The sequence below is a fragment of the Dasypus novemcinctus genome, chromosome 1 (genome assembly GCF_030445035.2).
Source record: "Dasypus novemcinctus isolate mDasNov1 chromosome 1, mDasNov1.1.hap2, whole genome shotgun sequence".
Taxonomy (NCBI): Eukaryota; Metazoa; Chordata; class Mammalia; order Cingulata; family Dasypodidae; genus Dasypus; species Dasypus novemcinctus.
Genome location: NC_080673.1, coordinates 169,016,776 through 169,043,257, shown reverse-complemented (window position 1 = coordinate 169,043,257; position 26,482 = coordinate 169,016,776). Strand labels below are relative to the sequence as shown.

General features: G+C 41.9%; 2 protein-coding genes and 1 pseudogene across 13 annotated transcripts in view; 2 read left to right on the top strand and 1 right to left on the bottom strand.

Moving 5' to 3' along the window:
* The window catches only part of PGCKA1 (PDCD10 and GCKIII kinases associated 1), a 116,009-nt gene extending 107,825 nt beyond the window's left edge, over positions 1–8,184 (top strand). For 7 of the 12 annotated variants that reach the window (XM_058299797.2, XM_058299788.2, XM_058299817.2 and 4 more), the window contains 2 exons: positions 5,342–5,395; positions 6,446–8,184. In XM_058299797.2, coding sequence (XP_058155780.1) covers positions 5,364–5,395; positions 6,446–7,364 — 951 coding nt within the window. In that variant the 5' untranslated portion in view covers positions 5,342–5,363 and the 3' untranslated portion in view covers positions 7,365–8,184. Of the gene's footprint in view, positions 1–215; positions 1,582–1,604; positions 1,785–5,341; positions 5,396–5,665; positions 5,745–6,445 lie in introns of those variants that run through there. The other 5 variants (XM_004472764.5, XM_071217091.1, XR_011649505.1 and 2 more) reach the window with 5 other exon arrangements.
* A 3,314-nt stretch (positions 8,185–11,498) lies between these two features.
* On the top strand, positions 11,499–15,563 carry LOC101440698 (poly(rC)-binding protein 2 pseudogene; annotated as a pseudogene).
* Positions 15,564–23,474: 7,911 nt separating this feature from the next.
* The window catches only part of RELL1 (RELT like 1), a 68,016-nt gene continuing 65,008 nt past the window's right edge, over positions 23,475–26,482 (bottom strand). Inside the window, exon 7 of the mRNA XM_004472773.4 lies at positions 23,475–25,659. The gene's annotated coding sequence lies outside the window, so the exon portion shown is untranslated. The remainder of the gene's footprint in view (positions 25,660–26,482) is intronic.

Below are 26,482 nucleotides of genomic sequence, written 5' to 3'. Positions count from 1 at the left end.
CTGTTGGCCTGAAACTTTAACACACTAGCCTTCGCACCCATTGATGATTCTTGCCCAAATCAATTGTTACTTATTATGATTGCCAAATGATTTTCTAAGTCCATATCCCCTTCTCTGTTAGCTGGCTTTCTAGTTGTAAGGAAAAGCTTTCCCTTCTTTATTTATTTGTATCAGTGTGGGCCCATGCATTCTTGTATTCAGTGCATTATAACCCTTACTGGTAGTATTTATTTTGATGTTAATATTGTTCCAGATTTGGCCAGGAGAACCCCTAAAAGCTGGCTCTTATATCCTCTTGGCCTGGCCCATCACTTAAAACAGGCAACCCTTTCCAGATGGGTTGATGCTTTTTCTATATTCCCTTGACTTCCTGATGAAAACTCATGCCAGTTTCTCCACCCAGTTAGAAAACTTCTGTTCCAACCCCTTCGCTCCCTTTTCACTGTTAACCCCACGCCCACCCCTCCCCCATCCCGGGAAACAGGATTTTCCAGCAAGGAAACTTCACCATTTGCTGACAGGGCATTACCACGGCCATCTTCAAACACAGGACTATTTAACTTCAACACAAATTCAAAACAGAGTCAATCCCGACACAGGAATCAAGCAGCAGGCGCCAGCAGTGGGTGAACACAGCCATCCTAATGGTATTTATTTTTCCCTTGTGTAAACCAGCTGATGGTTGCCAGCAATTGCCCTTTGCTTCTACTTTGTTTCTTTTTTCTTTTTTTTTTTTTTCAGGAGGTACCAGGGATTGAACCCTGGACCTCGGACCTCGTATGTGGGAAGCAGGAACTCAACCAATGAGCTACATCCGTTCCCCTTTTGTGTTTTTTCATTCTCCAAAGAGAAAGCAAATTTTGATTCTGTTCAGTAATAAAGGGTATCTGACAACTCTCACCTTTAAGCTAGCTATCAAGAGAGAAGAAAATTAAGAAAAGAAATCACACTGTCCATTTTATACTCAATCTTACTTCAAAAGAGCATACCCCCCATTTCCTTGTATCACACTGGACAAGGAGTATTTCTTTTTACACTTGGAAATAGAAGAACTCCTTGCTAAAGGCAAGATGTGGGCATGGGAGTGACAATGAAAAGAGTAATAAATTGAATTTGATATTATACATCAAAGAAGAATAAAGTATCTTGGCTGTTGTCCAAGGAGGAATAACTAGATGCTGGCCATGCATGGGCTGGGTATAAATACATTAGTCCCCACCCTTTTCAGCAGCACGTCACACAACCTTGGACGTTAGAGCCTATCTCATTGAGAGAAGGAATGTCACTGGGAAAGAAAACACGGGCCGGAGAGAGAGCAGAACCTCTACCCAGGAAGAGGCCGACATCACCGTCCTTGGGAGAGGTGCAGCGGTGTTGACCTCAGGTAATGGGGCCAGGTCTTCAGGAAACCAACGTGGTGTGCCCTGAAGGAAGGTGACGGGAGAGAAGCCAAACTGGAAATGAGATCCTCAAAGGAGAAACCTATCAAAACGTCCCTTCTAATTAGATGGCTGTGAAGAAGAATATAGATCCTGTGGTTTTCCTGGGGGAAGAAAGGTTCCTAAAAGCCACAGATGACATGTGAGTTCGGGAAGAAGGGAAGAGGTGGTTTTTTGAGTTGGGCTGCTAAAGCTTCGCAGTTGTTCATTCCAGTGCACGCTGCTCCTGTGACTGCGGCCACACAAGTCAAAGCAGGGACAGACGCTTGAGCTGTATGTGGCCAGTGTTCCCAAGGTCCTTCTTGTCGACCTCTGTGAAGCTGAGACCACAAGGTATCGCGTAAGGTGTGCCTTGCCCTCTCTCCTTTCCTTCCTTCCTTCATCTGTTACTATTTTCAATAGTGAATATTTTGTGATTGCATCAATTACATGGTTATGACCCAGAATTTTCCCTCTTCCTCCAATACTTCAAAACCCCTTTTTATCCTTTATTTGACATTTTTTTTGCCACCTAACCTCATGACTGGTTGTTTTTTTTTTTTTAACAAAATCCTAGATAAAGGTACAGAAGGTGTGGAGAGAGGCAGGATTTTAGCACAGTTTGTGAACAAGGAAGGGAGCTGGGGTGGGAAGGAGTGTATTGGTAGAGAGAAGGTGTGCACATTACTTTTTACCCTATTTATCACTCTGATCTATGATAATAGCAGAAAATGGACATTAGTGGTGAGTAGAGACTGGGAACAAAATCCTAGGCTTTGGAAATGGGATGATTTAGCAAGAATACTTTGAAAAACTAAAAGGTTACACACATATTAGTAGCTAGGCCCCTGATGATTTCTATGGGATTATTGTTGCCCTTGAGGCTTTTGCCTTTCAGTTGGTGTCATAGTTGATAGAAATACACTCGTTTTAGTTTGCCAAAGGCTGCCAATGCAAAAATGCCAGAAATGGGTTGGCTTTTATAAAAAGAATTTATCTGAGGTAAAAGCTTACAGTTCCAAGGCTACAAAATCATCAGAGACGCTTTCTCGCCAAAGTCAGCTATTGATCATCCTGTCACGTGGTAAGGCAAGATGGCGGCTGATCTCTGCCTTCCCCTCAGGGCTTACCATCTCCTGGAGCTCAGCTATGGGCAATCAGGCTTCTCTTCCTGGGCCTCATCTCCTTGAGCTTCTTGGGGCTTCTCTGTCTTTCTGCAGATACAGGCAAACCTAGAATCCTCTCTCTCACATAGCAGGGTAAAGATAGCAGCGGCTCTCTTTATTCTGTGTGGGTTCAGTAAGAAGACAGAGATGACATAGTCCAATGAAAAATAATCTAATCAAGTGATTTAATCACAGTCCCTTAACCCCAGGAATGGGTTAGTTCAAAAACAGTCTTTTTTGAGATTCACCAAACTCAAACTGTCATAATATCATTTGGCCCTTTTTCCAGAAATATATATTACGGGGTATCATTAGTACTCTTGTTTGTATGTGTATGTCATAGCAACTAGATTATATCTTTTTTGGGTACAAAACCTCCATCTTACTTTTTAAAATATTCTGTGTCCAAGCAGGTCAATAAATGTGATTTATTGAGTATTTACTATATGTTTGGTCTTGGTCTACACATTTTATGACTACAAACTCACATAATCCCCCTGAAACACCATAAGGGTATATTATCATCCCCATTTATAGGTGAAATAGCTAAGGCCAAATGTCATGAAGCCAGTATGAGGCAACTCTAAACCAGGGTTGTCCATCCTCAGCGCTCACACTCTGAACAACCATGCGACATGGTCAGCATAACTTAAAAGCGTATTGATTGTTTTTTCTCACATAAAAGACCATCTGATACTGCTTACATTTTTAATCTATAGCTGTTAGATAACCCTCATGCACCAAATATTTACTGACTGTCTACTGTGTGCAAGATGTTATCCTTTGTGCTGAGGAATTGTGCTTGAAAAAAGGCTCTACCCTCATAGAACTTACTTTGTAGTGGAACTGATGAATCATAAACAAATAAATCTAAGACAAAATGTGCAGGAGTCCAAATACAGTAAATTAAGAAAGGTATATAAGAAAGGGAGGGGTGGATGGCCTGATGGACTCTTCCACAGATTCCTTAGTCCTCCCATGAGAGTTTGATTGAGTCAAATTGCTCATGGATGAGCAGTTTGACTCATGAATGAAGTGAATTGGGCATGTATCAGTTTCCTGTGACAGCTATAACAAATTACAGCACTTAGTGTTATGTGCTGTTATGAAAACAGAAATTTATTCTCTCACAGTTCTAAACGTCAAAAGTCTGAACTCAATATTACTGGGTTAAAATCAAGATTTCATCAGGGCTGCAGCCCATCTGGAGGCTCCAGAAGGGAATTCATTCCTCGCCTCTTCCAGGCTCTGGTGCCTGCCAGCATTCCTTGGATTGTGGCCACCTCACTCCAGTGCCTGTCTTGGTGGCCACATTGCCTCCTCCTCTTCTGTCTGTAATCACATCTCCCTCTGCCTCCCAGATAATCTAGGAAAATTTCCCCATCTCAAAATCCTTGATTTAATCACATCTGCAAAGACCTCTTCCTTCTTTCTTCCCCTTCCCTCCTCTCCCCTCCCGTTCCCTCCCCCACCTTTCTCTTCCCCTCCGCTCTCCTCTCCTCTCTTTCTTTTCTTTCTTTCTGTCTTTCTTTCTTTCTTTCTTTCTTTCTTTCTTTCTTTCTTTCTTTTCTTTCTTTCTTTCTTTCTTTTCTTTCTTTCTTTTCTTTCTGGTTGACATTCACAGACTGCAGGGATTAGGATGTGGATATCTTTTGGGAGTCCATTTTTCAGCCTACCTCAGGGATTATTTGCAGATTTTATTTATCAGTGTAAAATCTAGTCCCCTGTAACCAAACAACCTATCTATATCTCTTTTCTGAAAAGCACCAGTAATGTTCTTGTGGGCAAGGATTTCTGAAGTAGCATCCTGGGAAATTGCTCATGACTGAAAGCAGGAAGGTGAGAGGACGGGGGAGGCAGGGACACAGCCAACAGTGATCTCACTCCCTTCATAGTGCACATGAGGCAAAGGGCATGGGGCTCTGGATTCTGTTGTTGTTGTCTAGTCTTTTTAAAGGCTGTAGATACTAGAAATAAAGAACCACTTAAAGATCCTTCCACACCAATTTTTGTGGTTTTCTGAGGAAAGACCAGATCAAGATTGGTCAGTTTTACATGAAGAGGTTTTGTTTGGGGGAAAATCACGGGGGAAATGCAGTTTGGAAAGCTGCAGAGGGCAGGGGGCAGGTGGGACCTGAGTCCCTCTTCTGCACGGAAGCCCGAATGGGCATGTCCTTAAGCCAAGAGAGAATCGAGGCCACACGTGATAGCCAGAACCGACTACAAGGCGGGAAAAGCACAACAGAAGCAATTTAGAACAGGTTAAGCTTGCTGCGCTGACTCTGACTGTGCCATTCCTTGGGATCTGTGTTGCCAACACCTATAGCTCAGCCATCTCTTTCTGACATCCTTTTAATATGTGAGTAGCTTTTAATATGTGAGGTTCCTGTAACTTCCATAGAAAGCAATGGATCAGAAGGCAGCGCAGATCCTTTTCAACCCACCCTTCTTTCCCCAGCACTCTTTGACCCATATTTTCCTCATTTGTTAAATGGGGGTGAAAATACATAACTCACAGGATTGGTGGAAAGGATTTGGCATAGAGACGAGTGTCGATACATATTTGGGAACTCTGAGTTGATGAGTTTAGATGTGTGAAGTTGTTCCCAGTAACCAGTGGTCCCACTAACCACATATTACCCCTTAGCCAAAAATGGTGACTACTGATTCTGAGTGTTTACTAGAGAAAAAGCAAACTTAATTCCTATTAGAATATCATTCACTGTATTCTCACCTTTTTTATGCTTTCTTTTCCAGATGGTAACAAACAGTAATCCAGATGGGGTGCAAGTGCTGTAAAATGATACAAAGGTAATGTTGAAAAAATGCTTCATCAGAACAGAGAACTTGTGATTTCAGTGGAGTCACTTTTAAAGACCATGCATGGATTCAGTATATTTATCCAGCTTGGGACCTGATCAAAACTACTAATAAATTAAGAGTTTGGAACTGCTTTGACATCATTTAAGAGGCCGTGTGGCCTTGATCTTTAAACTGTTTTTATTCTCTGTTCAGAGCATGTTGAGAACATCATCATTCTCTAGGACTGATCTGATTTGGATTGAATTTACATTTCTGCAGGGAGCTTCAAAACAAAGAAAATCTTGGGTTTCAGAGGATGTATAAAATTGCATCACTGAAAGTAAAGCACCTCAACCACGTATGTGCTTTTAATTTGGCCCATATTTTATCTATTAAAACTTAGGAAGCATGAGAACTCTACATAAAATAAAGGGAAAGATTTAACTGACACTTTAGCCTCCTTAACAAATAAAACTATTGATATTATTCTAATTCTTTTCCAAACATATGCATATATAATTTTACTCCACTGTAATCATGATATGATGTTAGGCTTTATTAAAAAATATTTATTGTAATCATCTTTCATGCTGCTATAGACATGATTATCATTCTCAGGACTGCATAATATTCCATGGAAGGGATGAACCTTCAGTATTTAATCATTTTTTTCTTTGTCACTGGCATTTATTTTATTTACTTTTTTATTTTTAAATTCCATAAACCACTTTGTACTTGGGCTTCTTTCCCTCCTCTTTTGATCTCTTCTTAAGATTTGTTCCCAGTAGTAGAACACTTTTATAACAACTATACCTATTTACTTAGACACACTGCAGGGAGCCAGTGTGGCTCAGTATTTTAGTGCTGTCTTGCCACGTATGAAGTCCTGGGTTCAATCCCCAGCCCTAATACCTAAAAAAAGAAAAGAAAAGAAAGAAAGATACACTATAAAGACTTAAAAGAATAACTGATCATAGAAATTAAATTAGCAGCAATAATAGAAAGAAGCAAAGCCCGTGGTGCATACCTGACTGATTTTCAATATTCTGTCACCTCCAGCTATATCTTCGATCCAGTTCAAGTGCCCTCACCTGGCTATGTCAATGAAGTAAACAGTTGCAAATTAGATGAAGATGATGCCATTAAACTAAAAGTCAAACCGAGCAGTGAAGTCCTGGTGCATAAAAACGACTTGAATGAGGGCTTGAAGAGAACTGAGAGCAGGAGCAGGACAGCTAGTCTGCAGGTACCCTGCTCGTCTCCCCGAGGACCTGTCCCTCTGGGGGATAGAGCAGGACCCTGCACGGAAAAGACTGATGATGCCGTCAATGGCATGGACCCTGCTGCTGCCTTGCAGGCCACTGGGAATCCCAGGCCCCACCAGGGTGACAGGGGCCCCTTGGCCAGTACTGCAAACGACATTCACCCAAGTCAGCCTTTCCTTGATGGCGGAGGCACTAGGAAACAGGACTGCATGCTGCCGGCTTTGGAAGAGACCTTAGTCTTCCAAAATGGAGCGTCCAGACCTCCTCCTAAGTTGGAGAGCCATGCCTTGGAAGTACAAGACCATATCATACAGATACCAGCCCCGGATTACCCTCAACTTTGGGGATCGGTAGTAGACAATTTTGCTCACGAAGAAAGAGATTGTCTTTTCCAGAACCATGCTGAGGATGAGGCCCTGGAGGGAATTCACCCCCGGGGAGGGGAGCATGCTTTGAATATGTCCATCTCAGGGAAGAGAAGCTGGGATTCCTTAAACAAGGCGGTGACAGCAGAGATTTTAAATGTCTACTTTAAGGACATGGGTCCTGCTCCTGCCATGCCTGTGGCTGATACAAGAAACGGGCAGGCGGCTGCTCGTGGCCCCCACGGAGACCGGAATGGAGAGATGGAGGACGAGGACGCAGCGGTGGCAGAGGCCCTTGCGGCTTTAGAAGCTGCGACTGCAGGAGAAGATGTTGACGAGGCCTATTAGGGGAGAGGGCTTGTGAAGGCAAGTAAGCTACTGTCTGGTCATAGCTGAGCACGTAGGAATGTGTTTGCTCCTTGGCCCCAGAGCTGATATTCCGCCAGCGTGCTCCCAGGCAGCTGACCATTGTTTACATCCAGCTTCTCTTCTTCAGTGCCCGTGCCATACTGCTTCTTAAACATTTGGCACGCCACTCTGCTTAGACAGGTCATCATTCTGGACACTAGAATAGAAAATCAGAGTGGGCCATTGTGCCCATGTCCACAGCAGATCCAGAAATTAAACCACCTGCTTGACAACCCTCCAAGCTCCCCAGAATATCTGGTAAAGAAACTCATGAGAATGCGCTGAAATCCCAACCCTCAATCCCAAGGGCACAGAATCACAGAGCATTCTGTTTGATTGTAAATTCCTTATCTTGCTTTTGGGAGCCAAATGTTGGACCTTACCTGGAAAAGGTAACTACCCCAGTGAAAGTGCCTAACATGTACCCAGAGCATGGCTTACCTTCAGGGACAATCACCCAGGGAACTAATAACTAACCATTCATTTGCCAGTGAGTTAAGCTCAGCAGCTTTCAGGGTGGAGCAGAAGTCACCAGTAAACAAATGGTTAGTCATTAGCTGTGATATTAAGACACCTTTACCTTAACTTTTTTTTTTAACCTTAGTTTAGTACTTTGTAATCTCCTTTGGGATTGGGGAAGCTGGCCAAAATAATTTTTAAAACTGTGTCACATTTGGGTTTTAAGTTCATGAGGTTTGGAATAGCCAGTGATATATGGAGTGTTTTATGCCATTAAATGTCTGGTTCTGATTAAAATACAGCATATGTGTCTCTGTCTTAACTCAAAGGTGGTTCCAATTTTCCCAGACTGAGTATCAGTTACTCTTGATGCTTTTCTCAATTTAAAGAGCTAGACTCCTAAATTGCAGTCAAGGAAGAGACCAACTCCATCCTTGGAGTTCAAACTCTGACACCCTGACCACACAAGCCAAATTTACCTTAAGGTTAAGGAAAATAGGTCTTCTCTGGATTTCAGCCTTCTGAGCTATAAAAACAAGGACAGGCATTCTGACATGGCTTTTTGGAGTATTTGGAGGAGTTAAGGAAGGTTAAAAATATTTAGGAAGATGTAAACATGGAAGATAGTCTAGTATGATGTTTTATAACACAGGTGTTGAAATCTCATTGACCTTGGTTGATTTCTAGCTCTGCTTTATGACCTTGGGCAAATAATTTATCCCTTCCATTTGTCCATCTGTTCAGTGAGTATGATGTTAGTATGTATTTGTGAGGATTAAATGAGATGATGCAAGTTAGTTTAGCACAATGCCTGACAGTAAGCACTTAATAAAACGATGCCTTATTAATTAGAAACAAACCCCTTAAAAGTGTTTTATAACCACACAACTGAAAAGTACAAATTGTGTGAAGTATTTATAAGATAATCACCATGGCATTTTGGTAATTATTCATCATAAAACATGATTTCCAGCATCTTTAAAGTTGGCACCTTTACCATTACTTAATGGGTATATATTACCCTGGGTTTGTTTGATATTGCAGTGATGAGCCATCTCTACATACAGGGCCACTCCATTCCCTTAGAAGATAAACTTGGCATTGTGAATTGCATTGTAGGTATGTTTGCTATTGGATTTCGTATATCAAATGATTAATATTTCAAAGTGCATATTCCTTCATTTCCCAAGCATATTAGTTGGGGTTAGATACAGCTGCATGTTATAAACGGTTTATACAAATGGAGGTTCATTTATCTCAGTAAAAGAAGTCTAGAGGTGGCAGTCTAAGCAGGAAGGACATTCCTTCATATCAAGGGTCCATGCTCCTATTGTTTTGGCTTCCATACTCAAGATCACCTTGTGGTCCAAAATGACCTGCTGGAGTTATAGTGATTACGTTTGCTTTCCATGCAAGAAAAAAGATAAAGGATCAGAAGAGCCCATTCCTCTCTTTTAAGGACCTCCCCAAAGTATAATTCAGTCATTCCCCTTATATCGCATTGCTCAGCACCTGTTTATGTGGCCATATCTAGCTGCAAGAAAGACTGGGAAAAGTAGTTTTTTATAGCTCTGTGCTTCTCCAAATAATTCAGGATTATGTTACCAAGAAGGGAGAGCATGGCCATTGAGCATTGGGGTGAGCAGTTTACAATCTGCCACACCAGGCCCTCAAAACACAAAAACCTGTGACAGTGCTGGTTAGCAAGAAGTTGGAAGAGTTTATTTACATTTAGTATCACCTTTGACATGTAAAGGGCTTAAGTCTTTGTTTCAGGGGAAGGAGGACTCCACCCCCATCCCAACTTGCTGCTGCTAATTCCACTGCAGAAGGATGTAAAAAGAAAATTCAGACAAGGAAGGGAGTAGAGTAAGGTATTAGTGTAGGCAGGTCTCTTTTCCTTGAACAGAAACACACTTCTGCATTGATGTGTGTGTGTGTCTTAATTTTACATTTTAGGGTGTCTGCAGAAAGTTCATCATATTTGACAGCTCGCTTAGGGCTTATAGATTCTTTTTGGGTGAACAACCACTTCAATAGAGTTACAGATGGCCCCGATATCCAGGTTCCACCAAAGGGTGTCAGAGGAAAGTCAGAATTTTTAGGTTGAAAAGAAACTCCAGATTTTAGCCTCATCCACCCGGTCAACTGAGCTGAGCATCTTGCTGGGGGAATTGGCTTGACAGAGTTTGGTGCAACATCTTTTCAGAAAGTCATGTTGAAAATAACGAACCCTTCCAAATATTTTGGGCAGTTTGAAAGTACACATGCACTCTGAACATACGACACTAAATTGTAATTAGGAGTAGATGTCGCAGTTCTCCGAGTTCCTTAACAAATTGCATCATGTGGACACTTACCATGTTAAATCTTGATTTTGGCTTAAGATTATTTTATTTACATATTGCCTACAGGTTTCCTGAGCTAAGGAATTACAGTTAACTTTTTCCTGGGAAAATCAAGCTATCATATAAATATAGAATTAAATGTTTTTCTCTGATTTCCAAATTTACTACAAAGAGTAGTAAATTATTATAACTGGCAAACTATATCCCCAAAGATGTGAAGAGAATTTTAGCTTTCTTCTATATTACACACCTCTTTGTCCATACTCAATAACTGCTTGGCCTTCATCATTACCCTACCTTTCTGTCTCTACCTTGCCTTTCACTCAAAGAGTAAGATTCTCTATTCTCTTCTTAATTCTTCCATCAGTGAGTCCCTAGGAAGAATGTGCAAGGCACCAAAAGCCTTTAAGCAAAGAGCTCCTGATTTCCTTAGTTTTGTCTCATTGTGCAATAATTTAGAGGGTAGAACATGTACTCCTTCCTTTGATCTCCACATTATCTACTGCAGACACAGCACATGGCCTTCAGTCTTTGTGACTTTACTCTTTACCAAAGGGGACCCTTATTTGCACAGTGAGTCTTTTAATGAAGTTGTGGAAATTCTTGCTTCCAGTTTATTTTTCTTTTCCTCTAGTGTTAACCTCATTAGTTTTAAAATCCTCGATTTTAGAATTTGTGGTAATCAGAGACAAGCTGACATTTTTCATGGTAAATGATCTCCCTGTTAATTTATAGCAAAATAAGTTATGTGTATATTTACTAAATTTGTAAGTTTCTCCCATGTATCAGGTAACTAAACAGGTAACTTTGGAAGCACCTTCAGCCACTTTGAGAAACAACCTTCTGTGCAAACCAATATACTGATTGCACATGATTCCTACCTGAATGTTAAAATAAGCCTCTTAAAAGTGACTACCAGCAAATTTATTTTCAACTAAAGTGATGATAATAAACTGTGCCTTTGGTGCAAGTCTAGGATAGTGTATGGTACAGGGTGGGAACTCTATACATTATTTGTTGAATGAAAGAAAACTCTTCACAAATTAGGTCAGGAGACATCATGCAGGAAACTAAAAGTTTCTGAATGCTAATTATGAGATTGCAATATGCTATAATAAACATAAATGCAAAGCTGAGAAAGCACACGTATGTTTGTATTTGAGAGAAAAGAATTATTCATGCTCTTCACTCAGCCCCACTCTACTCAAATTATGAGGCTTTATAGAATGTATGGAAAGCTGGGAAGAGAGTAGAATTTGAGCAGCCGATGAAGGTTTGGTCTCATTGATGAGGCCATCATATCCTGAATATGGCAAGCCCACCCAAGTTGGGGGGAAAAAACCTTCAGAAAACTAGTGTGGGGAGCAGGTCTAACTCAAGTGGTTGAGCACCTGTTTCCCATGTACTAACTAGATCCTGGGTCTAATTCCCAGTACCTCCTAAAAATAAATGAAAAATAAATGAAAAATCCATTGGGGAGTGGATGTAGCTCAGTGGTTGAGCACCTGCTTCCCATGTACAAGGTCCTGGGTCCAATCCCTGGTAACTCCTAAAGAATAAAATTAATTAATTAAAAAAGAAAGAAAGAAAACTATGTTTGGGGCCAGCAGCAGGGAGCTCGGCTGACCATCTTCAATCACCTTGAAAGCAATCTTTAAAATCCTGGGGGACCATATCTCTAATGGAACAGCAACAGTCACCCAAGTACAGGACTAGTGTCCATTAATGGGCCCTTGATATCTACGACAGAGAGGTGTAATACGGGGGCATTTTCAGGACTTGGTATTGTCCTGAGTGACATTGCAACAACAGATACGGGTCATTATATATGTGATCATAACCTACAGAATTGAGTAGGAGAGAGTGTAAACTACAATGTAAACTATAATCCATACTTAGTGGCAATCTTCTAAAATGTGTTCGTCAATTGCAACGAATGCACCTCACTAATGAAGGACGTTGTTAATGTGGGAGGTATAGGGAGCAGGGCATATGGGAATCTCCGATATTTTTATGTAACATTTATGTAATCTAAATGGCTTTTAAAAAATTAAAAAGTATGTATTTATGTATGTATGTATGTTTTCTTCCCACACCCCTTTCACAGGATATATGAAACCTGTTCTGAAAACTACCTGTTTAGAAAATCAAATGGAGTAGTATATATAAAAGCACTTTGTAAATAGACAAAACTGGACTAATATTTTTGATAACATATATGGCGCACTTAAACGTGTGAGCCATATACTTAGAACACGAGCAAATGTGAAAACGTGCATCCCAACTGCTAACTTGCTATTGTTCACTCTTAGCCGTGCCCCCTGCGAACTTGGTTTTTAGAAGACTGCTCCACTTACTGCTTTTAAGCATTTTGGAATAGTTAATCTAAAACTAGAGGAAAATAGAGCCTAAAGACTAAAAGGCAGACAAAGAATTGTGTTCCTCTCCCTTATCAAAACTACACATTCCAAACTTACATGAGCATGACAGTTGGGGAACAGGCTGATAAGAATATTTGTTAAGTCGAATCTTGTTACTTTGAAAGCAAAACGATAAAACTTTCTCTTGACATCAGTTACCAACTTAAAAAGAAAAATCCCAGAAAAATAACCTTATTTCTAGGTCCTACTCATCCTTTGTCATTCCCCAAAATATAGCTAATGCTATGGAAAATGACACATGTAAACTTTGGTTGATGGTCTTTGCTCATCAAGTGATGTGCTCTAAGTTATTGGGGCTTAGAAAAGAATAAAAAGTTTCAAGTCACCAATGTATAAAGCCGTCAGATCGCAGGCACTAAGATTCTCATGACATCAGCCATCAGCCAGGAGACAATCCAGCAAGAACTATTACAGTATTTAATTTAGTTTATTTTATAGGGAAAAAAAAGTTTTTAAAAAAGAAAAATAACTGCAACAACACTACAAAATCATTTACCAACTAATACAATAATTGATACAGATTTTTATTCAGTAATAATTTTTGGGTTTAAAGGCATTCTTTAAAATGATATATGATGATGGAAAAGATAAAAGTTGGTACAATTCTAGATATTCCAATACAATTCCAAATATTAAAAACTCTTAGGATTAATTTATTAATCAGGTAAATTTCAAGATAAAATCCTGTTGTTCACAGCTTTTTTTTAGGAGGTACAGGAGATTGAACCCAGGACCTCATACATGGGAAGCAGGCATTCAATCACTGAGCTACATTTGCACCCCTACAGCTCTTTTATGGAACCTGGAAATTGTAATTATTTGTTAAAGGACCACAGCCCTTCCATTCAATAAAATCTACTCTAAGAACATGGCTTCTCAAATTTTGGAGCCAGTCTTTGAAGATTTCAACATTTAAATACCATCTTACTAATTTTTTTTTTATTTTTTTTAAGATGCAAACATAACCTTTTAACTACCATTTGTTGAGCATTTAGTACCACGAAGCACCATTCTACTTTCTGTGTTTTCTTCACCTCACTTAACTTCACATTGACCTTATGAGTTGTTAGGAATGAGTATCCCCATTTCACAGATGGAGAAATGGAGGCTCAAAATGCTAAATAATTTGTTCACAGTCACTTCCAGTCAGTGGCAGAATCTCAGCCGAGCTGGAAATAAACAACAAGCTGGTGCTTTTGAAAGTCCTACATAACACAGTCTCTCTGTGGGGCACCCATGTTGGCATCAGACTGGAAAAGGGCTGAAACAAAACATGAACTTTCTTTGCAGACTCAAAGTTTCTAAGAAAAAAAAAATCTTTGGTCTCCATTAATACAAGGGAATGCAACAGTCACAACCCTAAAGTGAATTCTAGGATCTGAAAGGTGAGGGAACTTTTAAAACAGTGGTGGTGATAAGGACAATTCATTTTGGTATAAGTAAAATTATATTATTGAAGTCACTTGGGGAAGAATGTTTTTTTTCTGATTCTGAGGAAAGATTTTAATAAAGAATTGAGCCCAGGCCAGCAGAGGCGGCAGCAGGGGCAGCCTGCACACCCTCCGGCCGCCCCAGGTCTCTTTCCCCCTTCGTCCTGCTCCACAGCCCCCTCACCTTCCCCTATTGTTCCACCTCGCACCCCATCCTTCCCCAACCCCACAGTTGCTAGTTTTTCACCCCCACTAGTGACCAAAGACTTGGCCACTTGAAGTCCAGCTCCCCAGAACACTGCTGGACCGTAAATACCATGTGACTAAAGATGGATTAAATGTCACGCTCACCCTCTGGCTACTTTGCATGGAAAGGAAGTTGGCAGTATCTTCGGAAAGAAAGGAGAATCAGTTAAGATGTGCCAGGAAAGTGGTGCACCTATCAACATCTCAGAAGGGAATGGGCCTGAGAGAATTACCACTTTGACTGGACCCACAAATGCCATCTTTAATGCCTTTGCCGTGATCATTGACAAACTGGAAGAGGACATCAGCAGCTCTGTGACTATGGCACAGTTGCCAGTAGACCCCTGGTCACCCTGAAGCTGGTGGTCCCTGCTTGTCATTGTGGCTCTCTCACCGGGTAGGGTGGTTGCAAGATCAAGGAAATAAGAGTATAGGGGCTCCAGTCCAGGCGGCAGGGTATGTGCTCCCCAACTCAACTGACGGGGCCATCACTACTGCTGACATTCCACAATCCATTATTGAGTGTGTCAGGCAGATCTGAGTGGTCATGTTGGAGCCCCTCGACCCCCAAATGGCCCGTCCATCCCATACTGGTCCAAGCCATCTAGTTCTCTGGTCATCTTTGCAGTGATCAGGACAGGTACAGCACAGGCAGCAACAGGGCAAGCTTTCCCCACACCACCCCGTCCATGTGCCTCACTCTGGCCTGGCAGGACCACCTCTGGAGGATATTCAAGGACAGTATGCCATTCCACAGCCAGATTTGACCAGGCTGCACCAGTTGGCAATGTAACCGTCTCATTTTACAAATGACATGTGGCAACCCTGGATCCAGTGGCATTGAATCCAGCTCTCCAGAGGTAATAGGCTATTAGGGTTTGGATGCATTGCTCAGACTGCTTCTCACGAACTCCCCAATCCAAACGATTTGATTGGCTGCATAATCAGGTGTCAAGGTACCATAATCAATGAGATCAGTCAGACATCTGAGGTGCAGATCAAAATTGCAAATCCAGGGAATGGATGTGGCTCAAGTAGTTGAGCGCCCAACTCCCACACAGAAGGTCCTGAGTTCAGTTCTCAGTGCCTCCTAAAGAAAAATCAAACAGACAGGGAGCAGACAATGAGCAAAAAACGAGCAGATGAGTGCAAACTGAGAAAAAGAGCAAACAGATCAGGGAGCCATCTCTGGAGGGGTCAAGGAGAATTGCAAATCTGGTGAAGGATCTACTGAAAGGCAGATTACCATCATGGGATCTGCTGCCAGCATTAGCCTGGCTCAATATCTAATCCGTGTGAGGCTTTCCTCGGAGATGGGTAGCATCGGGAGCAGCTAGAACAGTGCAGATTCCTTGGTCATCCCTTTCTTCTCTTCACCACCCATGCTTTCTGTGTAGTTTCTGAACATTCAGGAATTTCAGGCTTTAAATAATTCATAAATTTTTCAGTTTCTACATACTTTATCATCCCCTCATGATTTTTTTAAGTGTTTTAATTTCTTTCTCTGTTCAGCTATTAATGCTAAGATCCATATTTAGTTTTATAAACTTCTTCCTGTTTTTCATCTAGTTGTTGGTTTGAGGGTTTTTTTGTTTTTTTTTTGTTTTTGCCTATGAATTTTTTTTCTGTTTGTCATGGAAATGTAAGAGTAGAATATTAATACATTTCAGGTTAGTTCTGTAATGTCAGGAATTTTTCCAAAAAAAGTAAATGATAGACTGGAAAAAAAAAAAAAAGAATTTAAAAGTTAGTGAAGGCCTTATCTGTAAAATCTCTGAGGTTATCTACAATCAGTGATATCTGTGTTTGTTCAACAATCGTAGGACCATGAATTTCCTTCTCCTGCCAAGTATAAAGTGGACCCATGGATTATTCAGCTTGTCACATGAACAGCCAGTGCAAATCTTAAGACAGGACTCGTTTCCCCAGTTCCTTCACCTATAAAGCAGATATGATGGCTCTGCCTCGGTGAGGTTTAAATGAGATACAGGGTATTTAGTGCTTAGCACAATTACCAGCGCAAGGCAAACAAAGTTAGGTGTGACTTCATTACACAGTAAAGGTGGTCTCGCATCAGACTACTTTTCAAGAGTAACACACAACACTTCTCCTGATGACCAAATGTTAGTGCCCATGCCCACCAAAGCTCTTTGAATCTAGAATTCTGAATCTCTTCTAAGAATGCTAGAGCCTCTAAGCTGGGTAATCCTTTTTACCCTACGTCATTAATAATCATCTCAAGGCAAAATGCATCTTGAGGGCACTTCGATTTTAGCATATTCTTTATTCTTATGATTTTCATCATTTAACTGTAGGATACACCAGAAATTACATTTATTTACAATTTTAAGTCATACTATATTTGTTTGAAGTGAATATTTGCAGAACTGAAATTGACCTCTTTCTTTTTTCCTTCCTTACCCCATATATGTTTTATAAAATAAAATTTTTAAAATGCGTTTTTTTAATGTAAGACAGAAACCTGATGTTTTGGAGGGATGGCTTGTTTAAGTTTTGGGGGCGGTGTTTTTTGTTCGATCTTTTGTCTATCTTTGGTCAACATTAAGTTATTCATCTGTAATTATCAAAACCATATTTTGCAAACTTGAGTAGAATGTTGTCATGATTCCAAGAACATTTTATATATAACTTCTCAGCTGGATTAACATGGAAACAGAAATCGAGTCCCTTTTAAACTCACTGAGAAGGCTATACTATTGTACATGCATGTCTTATCATAAGACTGATGAGATAAAAGTTCAGCCAGAGCAGACGCAGAGAACACACGCCTTATCCTGTCAGTCTGGGTCCATTCAGCATCAGGGCAAGGAAACCATCCTCCCACCCCAGTTATCTAACCTGGCACCAGGAGAGTCTCCAGGCCCCTTCTACCCAGTCCCTTTCCAGTTCATCTTTGAATGTTAAGTAATGAAACCTCAAAAATTAACTCTCAAATGAAAAAAAAACCAGCATTTCACTAAAGAGGGTCTGAACTTGGCAGGTCTGAGGCCAGTAGATTGTCCTACTTAATCTTAGTGATGACTGAGCGAGGACGGCCTGTACCGAGGCCCATGCTAAGTGCACTGCACGGCTAAGCTCACAGCCACCCCAAAAGGCACATGTTATCTCCACTCTAGAGTTAAAGGTCCTGAGAGCGTAAGTAATTTGCCCAAAGTCATAGATAGTAAGGACTCCAAGCTAGAGGCATCTGCATGCTGAATCTGTGCTTTTTGGAGCTATAATAACGAGCCCTGTGCAGAAGGACAGGTGGGGGAAGGGACATTCTCCTAAGCATTCCAGAACAGAAACTGCCCCATGGCCAGGATCCAAGGCCTGTCTAAGGAGTCCCCGCTGCAGGGCTCGCTTCCAGGGCTTCACGAACTCCTCAACGCTCTGCTTTTCTCTTTGAGTAATAGCACTAGTCATGGCTTTTTATGGTTGCAGGTAGCAGGAGCTCAACACAAACTAGGTAAAACGAAAGAGGGATGTCCTTGAGCTGCTCATAAGACTCAGAAAGGCAGCTGGGCCTCGGGGGTCACTGAAGCTTGGACCTGAAGGGAAATTGGGCTCCCCCACTCCCCTCTGCACATTCCCTCCTTTCCTCACCAGCCTCCTCCACACTGCGGAAAACTTGGCCTTCACCCACCCTGAGGCCACCTGCAACCAGCAAAATAAACCATTCTCCAGCTCCAACTTGAAGACATCCCAGGGAGGGGCCCCACCTGGTCAGGTGGATGGCGCAGCCCGATGGGTCATGTGGCCATGCCACACAGGGCCAGCCACAATCAGGGGAGCACGCGCTATGATCAGGGGCTCCGACTAAAAACACAGGCTTTAGGAGGGAGGAGAAGAGTTCTAGAAAAAGGGAGGCTTCATTCCCAGAAGGGAGAGGTGCTGGGCTGGCGGAGTCTCAGCTGCCCCCTACACACACTGCCTCCTCATCCTCAGATCTCTTCTATCCCTATACTTCTGTCTCCTCAAAACTTGGGCCCAGCTCTATCCCATGTCTCCTTTGTGAGGCCTTTGAACTCTGTGGTTTTTTTGTTTTTGTTTTTGTTTTTCAAAGATTTATTTTATTTATTTCTCTCCCCTTCCCCCCCCCCCATTGTCTGCTCTCTGTGTCTACTTGCTGTGTGTTCTTCTGTGTCTGCTTGCACCCTTGGTGACACCAGGAAACTGCGTCTCTTTTTTGTTGCGTCATCTTGCTGCATCAGCTCTGTGTGTGTGCTGCGCCACTCCTGGGTGGGCTGTGCTTTTTTCATGCGGGGCGACTCTCCTTGCAGGGTGCACTCCTTGCACGTGGGGCACCCCCACGTGGGGTACCCCTGCATGGTGTGGCATTTCTTGTACGCGGCTTCTCTGCATGTGGGCCAGCTCACCACACGGGTCAGGAGGCCCTGGGTATCAAACCCTGGACCCTCCCATATGGTAGGTGGATGCTCTATCAGTTGAGCCACATCCGCTTCCCTCTAACTGTGGTTTAGTTCCACAGCAAGAACCTCGCTGCCGCAGCTCAACCCTTGGACAGAGCTGTGTGTGCCGAGCCACTCCACAGGCCACGTCGATCAGCGCCTGCCCCTGCACCATCAGCTGTGGTGGCACAAATCCACACAAGCTCTTTGCCAAGTCACCAAACTTGACTGCCTACAATGGCGGCAGGGGGCTGGTGGGGAGACCAGGGCAGGCACCAAGGCTTTGCACGCCTCTTCTCTAATCCTTACAAACCCTGAGAGGAAGACCCTTATTGCAGATCAAGAAACTGAGGCTCAGAAAGATAAAATAATTCCCCCAGTATCATACAGCAGCGATGGTAGAGAGGGATTCAAACACAATGGCAAAGATCTAGCTACTTCTCAAGGACCACACTGCTTCTCATAGCACTGACAGGATTGATGGCATCGGTTTTTCTCCAATATGGAATTCAGTCATTCTTACTAGTATCCAAAGTAACACCTGTTGGGTCACAGGTCCCTGGTAAGAAACTAGAATTTCTGATGAGAAAGACAAACTGGCAAGGTCAGAAAGTGGGTTAGGAGAAAACTCAAACTTGAACTTTTCTTCCCTTAAAAAAGCTAATGAGGGAGCAGATGTGGCTCAAGCAGTTGGGTATCCACCTCCCACATGGGAGGTCCTGGGTTCGGTTTCCCATGCCTCCTAAGGAAGACAAGCAGATGCAATGAGCTGTCACAATGAACTGACACACAAGCAGACACAATGAGCAGGGAGTGGATGTGGCTTGAATGGTTGGGCACCCACCTCCCACACAGGAGGTCCTGGGTTCCGTTTCTGGTGCCTTCTGAAAAGAAGACAAGCAGACAAATGGGCAGATACAACGAGCAGACAACAAGCAGAGACAACAAGCGGAGACAGTGAGCAGACAGATATAGAAGCCATCTCGGGGGGACATAAATATTTTTTTACAAAGCTAGTGATATTTTTTCATTTTTAAAAAGTAGGCCTTAATTTATTTATTTGGCAAATCATCATGAGTGCTTTCTATGTGCCCAGTCGTGAAAAAAGCTATAGCACCACGGGCACGGCCTTCCTCCTACCGTTGACTCACTCTACCTACAATCAACCAAAACGCCACTCTCTCTGCAGTTCTCACAATCAGCCAGCAGAGGGGGCTGAGTCCCAGCTCTGTACAAGGCAAACCCCACACAGGTCTGGACACAAGTTGAACCCTGTGGGCAGCGGACCCAGCTGGGCAGCCACAGAGAGCCAAGGACAAAGAAGTACAAGATTTCCTTTTGAGTGACTAGAGATATAGTGAGGGATCCCTGAGAAAAGTCCTGCAGAAGTCTTCTGGGAAGATAAGGAAAGAGAAAGGGAAGCCAGGCTACGCCTCCCAGACAAAAGGGTTAGAGGAGGGAAGAACTGGCAAGCATCTCAAATGCAAATCGCAATCTCCTTTGGCTACAGCTAAGCCCTAAGTGACAAGCACTAAGTTGAAGAACCCCACTTCCAAACCCCTAACCCCCCAACATTCTGCTGTTCTTAGTGGGAAACTGGGAGGTCTCCCCTATTTTTTCACTGTATCAGATTTGGCTGGAGGAAGCCTATAATGGGTAGACTATTGTATCAACTCAGCCAGGTAGCTGTGCCCAGTTGTTTGGTCAAGCAAGCACTGGGCTAAATGTAACACTAGGGCACTTATGAACTTTAGTCATCATTGACTTTACTGCAGTGGTAAATCATAAATAACTGATTACATCAATCAGGGAGATTGCCATCAGCAGTGAGTGACGCTTTAGCCAATCAGTTGAATGTCTTAAAAGGGGAAGTGGATCCAGCACTGATAATTTCCCAGCGTCTTTGGACAGCCAACATCTCCCAAAACTGGTGAAGAACCATCATTGGACTTTCATTGGAGCCCCTGGTGGCAGCCTGCCTGCAGAACCTGGACTTGTGAATCCCCACCATCGAGTAAGAAACACTTATAAAATCGCATACAATTGACAGATATCTCTTGTTGATTCTGTTTTCCCTGGAGAGCCCTAATATAAAGCCTAAGTATCAAGAGAGATTTGAAAAGAAAGTGCTGGAGCCAGGGGTAATTCCACTGGCAAATTCCGCCAGGACCTGTCGGTGGGAGCGGAGCTAAGTGCTCAGGCTAACACTGCAAAGGTGAGCATTTTGCCTGTTCAGCTCAGCACCACTTCCAGCTGTTCCCACATCCCTAATGAGCTGAGAAAGCCATGAAAGCAACACAGTAACTTAGTGCCACCCACTCTGCACTATACTTGTGGTAGAGTGGACATCAAGAAGGCTGATCAATTAAAACTAAAACCAGTCACTCCAAGTGACCCTTCAGCTATAAAACGCGGGGTGTGGTGAATTTCCAACATCCTCCCTGGGGCACCCATTCTGGCTTTCTCGGTTTTCATAAGCCTAAACTGTGTAAAATCAGCTTTTTCACTTCCTCAGCATAAACTATTATTGGTCATTTTGTTTTCAAAGGCGGGGGGCACCAAAATGCAAAATAAAAATCCAGGGAGATCGGAGGTTGTAGGGAAAATACACCAACTATAAGATATGGGCTATAGTTCATAGTTTGTAACAAATGTTTCACAACAATGCAAGGTGGTGGTGAAGGGGTAATATATGAGAGCCCTGTATGATGATATGCATGTTTGTGAGTTCATAGTTTTTACCATATACTTACTGTTTATGTATGATATACTTCAAGAAAATTTTATTTTAAAAAGTCCAGTGAGGTATCACAAAAAGTAGTATTTGCTGTAAGTTTTCTTAATTAACAACACTCTAAGGGAAAAGACGGAACACAATGGTGACCAGTGACTGTTACAACTGAGTCACAGCCACGCTGAAGCGGGTGAGAGAGAGAGGAGCTGGCCTAAGTGTCTTCAGCAAACAGGGTTTTGACTGGATACTGTAAGACAAAAGCCCCAGGAATTGTACACAAACACTGTGCTCGGTAAATTTGATCCTCACAGGAGTAAAGTCTGAAACAACTTTATATGTGGGTAGTGGGGTGAATGGTGCCCCCCTGAAAGGTACGCTCGCCCCGAACCTCAGAACGTGACCTTATTTGGAATAAGGATCTTTGCAGATGTCGTTAAGGATCTTGAGATGAGATCATCCTGGATTAAGGTGGACCCTGAGGCCAACGATGAGTGCCCTTACAAGACAGGAGAGGACACACGGACCAGAGAGGAAAGCCAGTGAAGACCAGGCCACGATGGCGCGATGGTTCCCAGGCCCGGGAACTCCCAGGCTTGTGGGCACCCCGGGGGAGCCAGGAGAGACATGGGCGGAGCCTCCTCCAGCTCCAGGCGCCAACGCCGCCAACCACCTGACTTCAGACTTCTGGCCTCCAGATCCATGAGAGAATACATTTCTGTAGTTTGAAGGCACCAAGTCTGTAAGTACTTTCTTTAGTACTTTCTTTTACCTACTTGTTCAACCCCTGGTGTATTAGTTTCACCAGGGGTTGACAAGTAGGTAAAAATACGGAGATGGTAAGAGTCACGTTTCCTCACTATAGGAGAAAGAAGGTACAAATAAGGAAGAGGAGAAAGTTAAAAGTGAACCCTGTGGTGCTGAACTAAAAGCAGTGGTCTCAGTAGACTCATGCTTTTGCTTTGTAGACAGATGAATACAGAAATAAGTATAAAGCGTGCATATGCATGCATGACCACACACTTCCTAGATCTACCCACTGAGGTCCTACAAGCAGTGACACTCCAGTAGCAACAAATACACTTGACTTATTTCTAAATACCATTCTGCAATAAAGGGGGGGAGCTCCTTCAATTAGTGATTGATTCCAGGAACAGGCTAGGAAAATACAATATGAACCTGGTGAAAGAAGGAAAGGGCTTTAAAAAAGGAACCATGCCAAAAGGACACAGGAGCCAACCTCAAAGAGCTCCCAATGACCAAGGTTTAGAATATGAGGAACAAATGAATAACAGCAGCATTGGATTAGAACCCAAAGAGCAAATATCCACGATTCCACACAGGTGTGAATCAACAAATTGGGGGTTAGGGGGCAACTCTTCCAAGAATTGCAATTAAAATGAAGAAGAAATGAGAAAAACAAAATCACTACTGGAACACCACAATGATAACTGCTGCAGGCAATATCCATCAATGGATGGTAAAATTAATGGTGAAAGTTTAAGTGGAAATAGGATTTTTGCCTAATCTCAAAGTATCTCTCCCTAAACATCTATTAATTACAAAGAGAAAAATAGTAACTTTACAAACATGAAGTCTGTCAGATACAACTTTGACCAAATGAATAAGGTTAACATCAGGGGTAATAAATACTGGCATCATGTCCTCCTGATATCATGCAGTGGAAAGGACACAGTGCCCCTGTGGTGCCCCTACCATATGAAAAGCTCACTCTAGTCATGAGAAACATCTGGCAAACCTAAGTCACGGTGTGGTCTACAAAACAACTGACCAGTACTCCTCAAAAATGTCAAGATCATGAAATACATGGAAAGACTGAAGAACAATCACAGATCAGAAGACCACAAATAATTCAAGACATAGGAAATTAGGCCCTGTAAAATTAAGCTTGATAAATTATACTACCACAAGCTGTTTTCCATGTCTAATGCAATAACAATTGAATAATTAAAAGACAACACATTGTTCTTAACATTTTTATTTTTAACTCTGCTTTGGTAGTACAAAAGTCTTAAAAGTACAAACCAGACAGTTAAAAATACATTTGACACTCAAAATGGTGAAATTCCCTTTACATTTTTTTTTTCACATCAAGGTGGCACCCAACTCATTTATTACAACAAGCAGCTGTCCATCGTTAGTGTTTTGCATGGTTAAGTTTGTTGTGGATCCCCAATCCTAAAGAATGAGGGAAAGCACAAGACCTGTAAACATCAGTTGCTCTGGGAACACTTACAAATTCTCATTAGATAATATAAACCAGTATAAAAGCTTACATGTTGAAAATATTAAAAGCTTAATTTTTGGCATATTTGGAAGTCAACCAGACAAAAGTTGCACGAATATTAGAAAATATTTTAAATGTGCTCTTTGTATACATACAATTTTAAATATTTCTGAGTATTCTTTTGTCTGTTGAACTACTGCTTTTAAAAGTGCTTTGACATGAATAAAATTAACTAATTAATGCTTCAGAATATCTTACAAACCTCATTTTGAGGGCATATTTTTAACACAAAAAATGATGACTTTATTTTTAACAACTGGTCTACACTGTACACATTATTTACACAAATACATACACACACAAATTCCTATAATGCAACTTTCTGGACCTCTGCAATGTTTATTTCTATACTGACTTTTTCTATTTCATGGCACACATGTATATACACAGTGCACCTTTTATTAGTTGTCAGAAAAAAATGCACAATAATTAAACTGAATCTACCATTCATTTAAAAGATTAGAAATTTTTAGCTTGATGCCAGAAACAGAACGGAATGAGTATATTTACAGGAAATACTTTTAAAATATGTGTTTATGGAAACCATCTTTTGGGAGTTCAATGAGAAGAAAGAAGGCTTTTTCTCTTTGAAATAAATAGGTATCCAAGACACCACACCAACAACACTGACCGGGAGACAGGAATATGCTCAATCTCAAAGAGCCTCAGATGCTTCAAGGCAAGGTGCCTCTCCTAAGATGCCCCAAAGGAAGTTAACTCTGGGACTCTAATGGAGCACAGGCAGGTGGGTCAGAATTTCACCAGGCAAGTGAGAACACAGGGAAAAACCCCTCAATCTCAGGTCTTCATTGTACCTGGAGGGGTCTGGGATAGGATCCCTATAACAAGGAAGCTGGCAGTGGAACCCTCACCCCTCCTCCCAGATGTACCAAAATGTACTATTACCTTTGCCTCTGGGTTCTTTCAGGTGCATCATAAACTATAAAACTTAAAAAAAAAAAAAGTGGGGGTTGCCAGGCCCCAAGGGAAAAGTAACCAAGAGTCTTTTAAATAACAAATGTTGGTTAGGAGATGGAAAACAGGAAGTGCCCCAAGAAAAACATGCCAGCGGTAGGCGCAGGCCCATCTTGCACAGAAGTGGGTTGTTTGGTTTAGTTTTGGCCTCAGGTTGTCAAAACAATAATATTTTTGTTTGAGTTGCTTTAAATCATCTCCCCTTTATTCAAAGGGATAATAGGAATTGCTTAGCTTAAGTTACACACACACACACACAACTCTCAAGATTTTAGAAGTGACCTAGGGGTGGCATGAGAAATGTGGTCCCATCTGACTCCATGATCTCTTGGGGGATCAATTTCTAGACCAGCCAGACCAGATAACCTACATCCAAAGGCCTTCCTCTACCAAAGATTCAGCCTTCCCCTCCTTTAACAAGTAACTGTAAGAATTTCTTCTTACAACCAGAATCAAAATGGGAGGTAAGGGTTAGGGGAACAGAAACACACACACACAACACCGAGCAGATGCTCAGACTGTACATGAACAGTTCCACTGCACACAGTGCTCCTACTGGAAGAACTACAGTGTGTACACCACAGTGGAGGCTTGGGGTTGAGAGGGGTGGTGGTTGAGGATGTTGGAAAGATTTTAAAAATGAGCTCTTTCCTTCCCTGGAAATGTAGTAAGTTTTTCATCAGACTTTTCAACTTTCAAACTTCTTTCAAAGCCAACTGAATTCTGCATCCAGCATAGCAACAGTATTCCCTTTTAGGTTTTATCCATGTGCCTGCAGATTTCATGATAGAAAATGTATAAAAAATACAAAAATATTCCCTAAGCAGCTTCACATCTTGTAAGTTTTCAGTCTCTTAGAACTCTTCAAAGAAAAAAAAATCACTCCTGCAAGAGAAAACAAAAAAGGTAAACATAATATCAGTTTAATTTGCCTTAATATTTTAAAACATGGACAAATTACAACTTATATCCTCACCCCACCCCACCTCATCCTTTCCCCCATTATACTTTTCTCCTTTATAAAAAACAATTCAGTCTGAAGGAATGTAAGTACCACAATTTCAAAAGGACTGTATTATTAAAGTTTTGTAAATTGAAAAAAAAAAAAGAACCCAGGAACAACAGTAGACCGCTATCAGTCTGTTTTGACAGCACATCTCTGCGGTGAGAGGCAGGCAACCTCCCCGTGCTTCACCTATCACTTCTGGGGAATATGTTCTTTGCCTCCTCAAGCACTTCTGACAAGTAACGCCAATAGGCTGAACAGTCTCAATCCCAAGGAACCTTGGAAGCTTCAAGGCAAGGTCTCTCTCCTAAGCTTCACCATGTTTCACCACGCAAAGCTAGCTCTGGGACTCAGCACAAGGCAGCCTGGTTGGGATTTCATTGGACAAGTGAGTACACAATGAAAAATCCCAGATTGTCACTGTACCTGGAGGGGTCGATATTATATTTTTAAGTCATTGGAACAACTGGCCCTTGTCAGTGCCTACATTTACATTCCAAAGGAAACCCCCCTGCTGTCTGTGAAACAGATTTATACTTTCCACAAGGCTTCTGACAAGTATTTCGCCTTACTGACCCTTATGTAGGCTTTTAATTTCCTGGTTTGAAGACTGAGACACTCAGATAGGACTAAAATTCTGGAGCTGCCTATGTATGTTGAAACTCACCATCAGGTAAACCTACACCAAGTTCAGGAACAAAT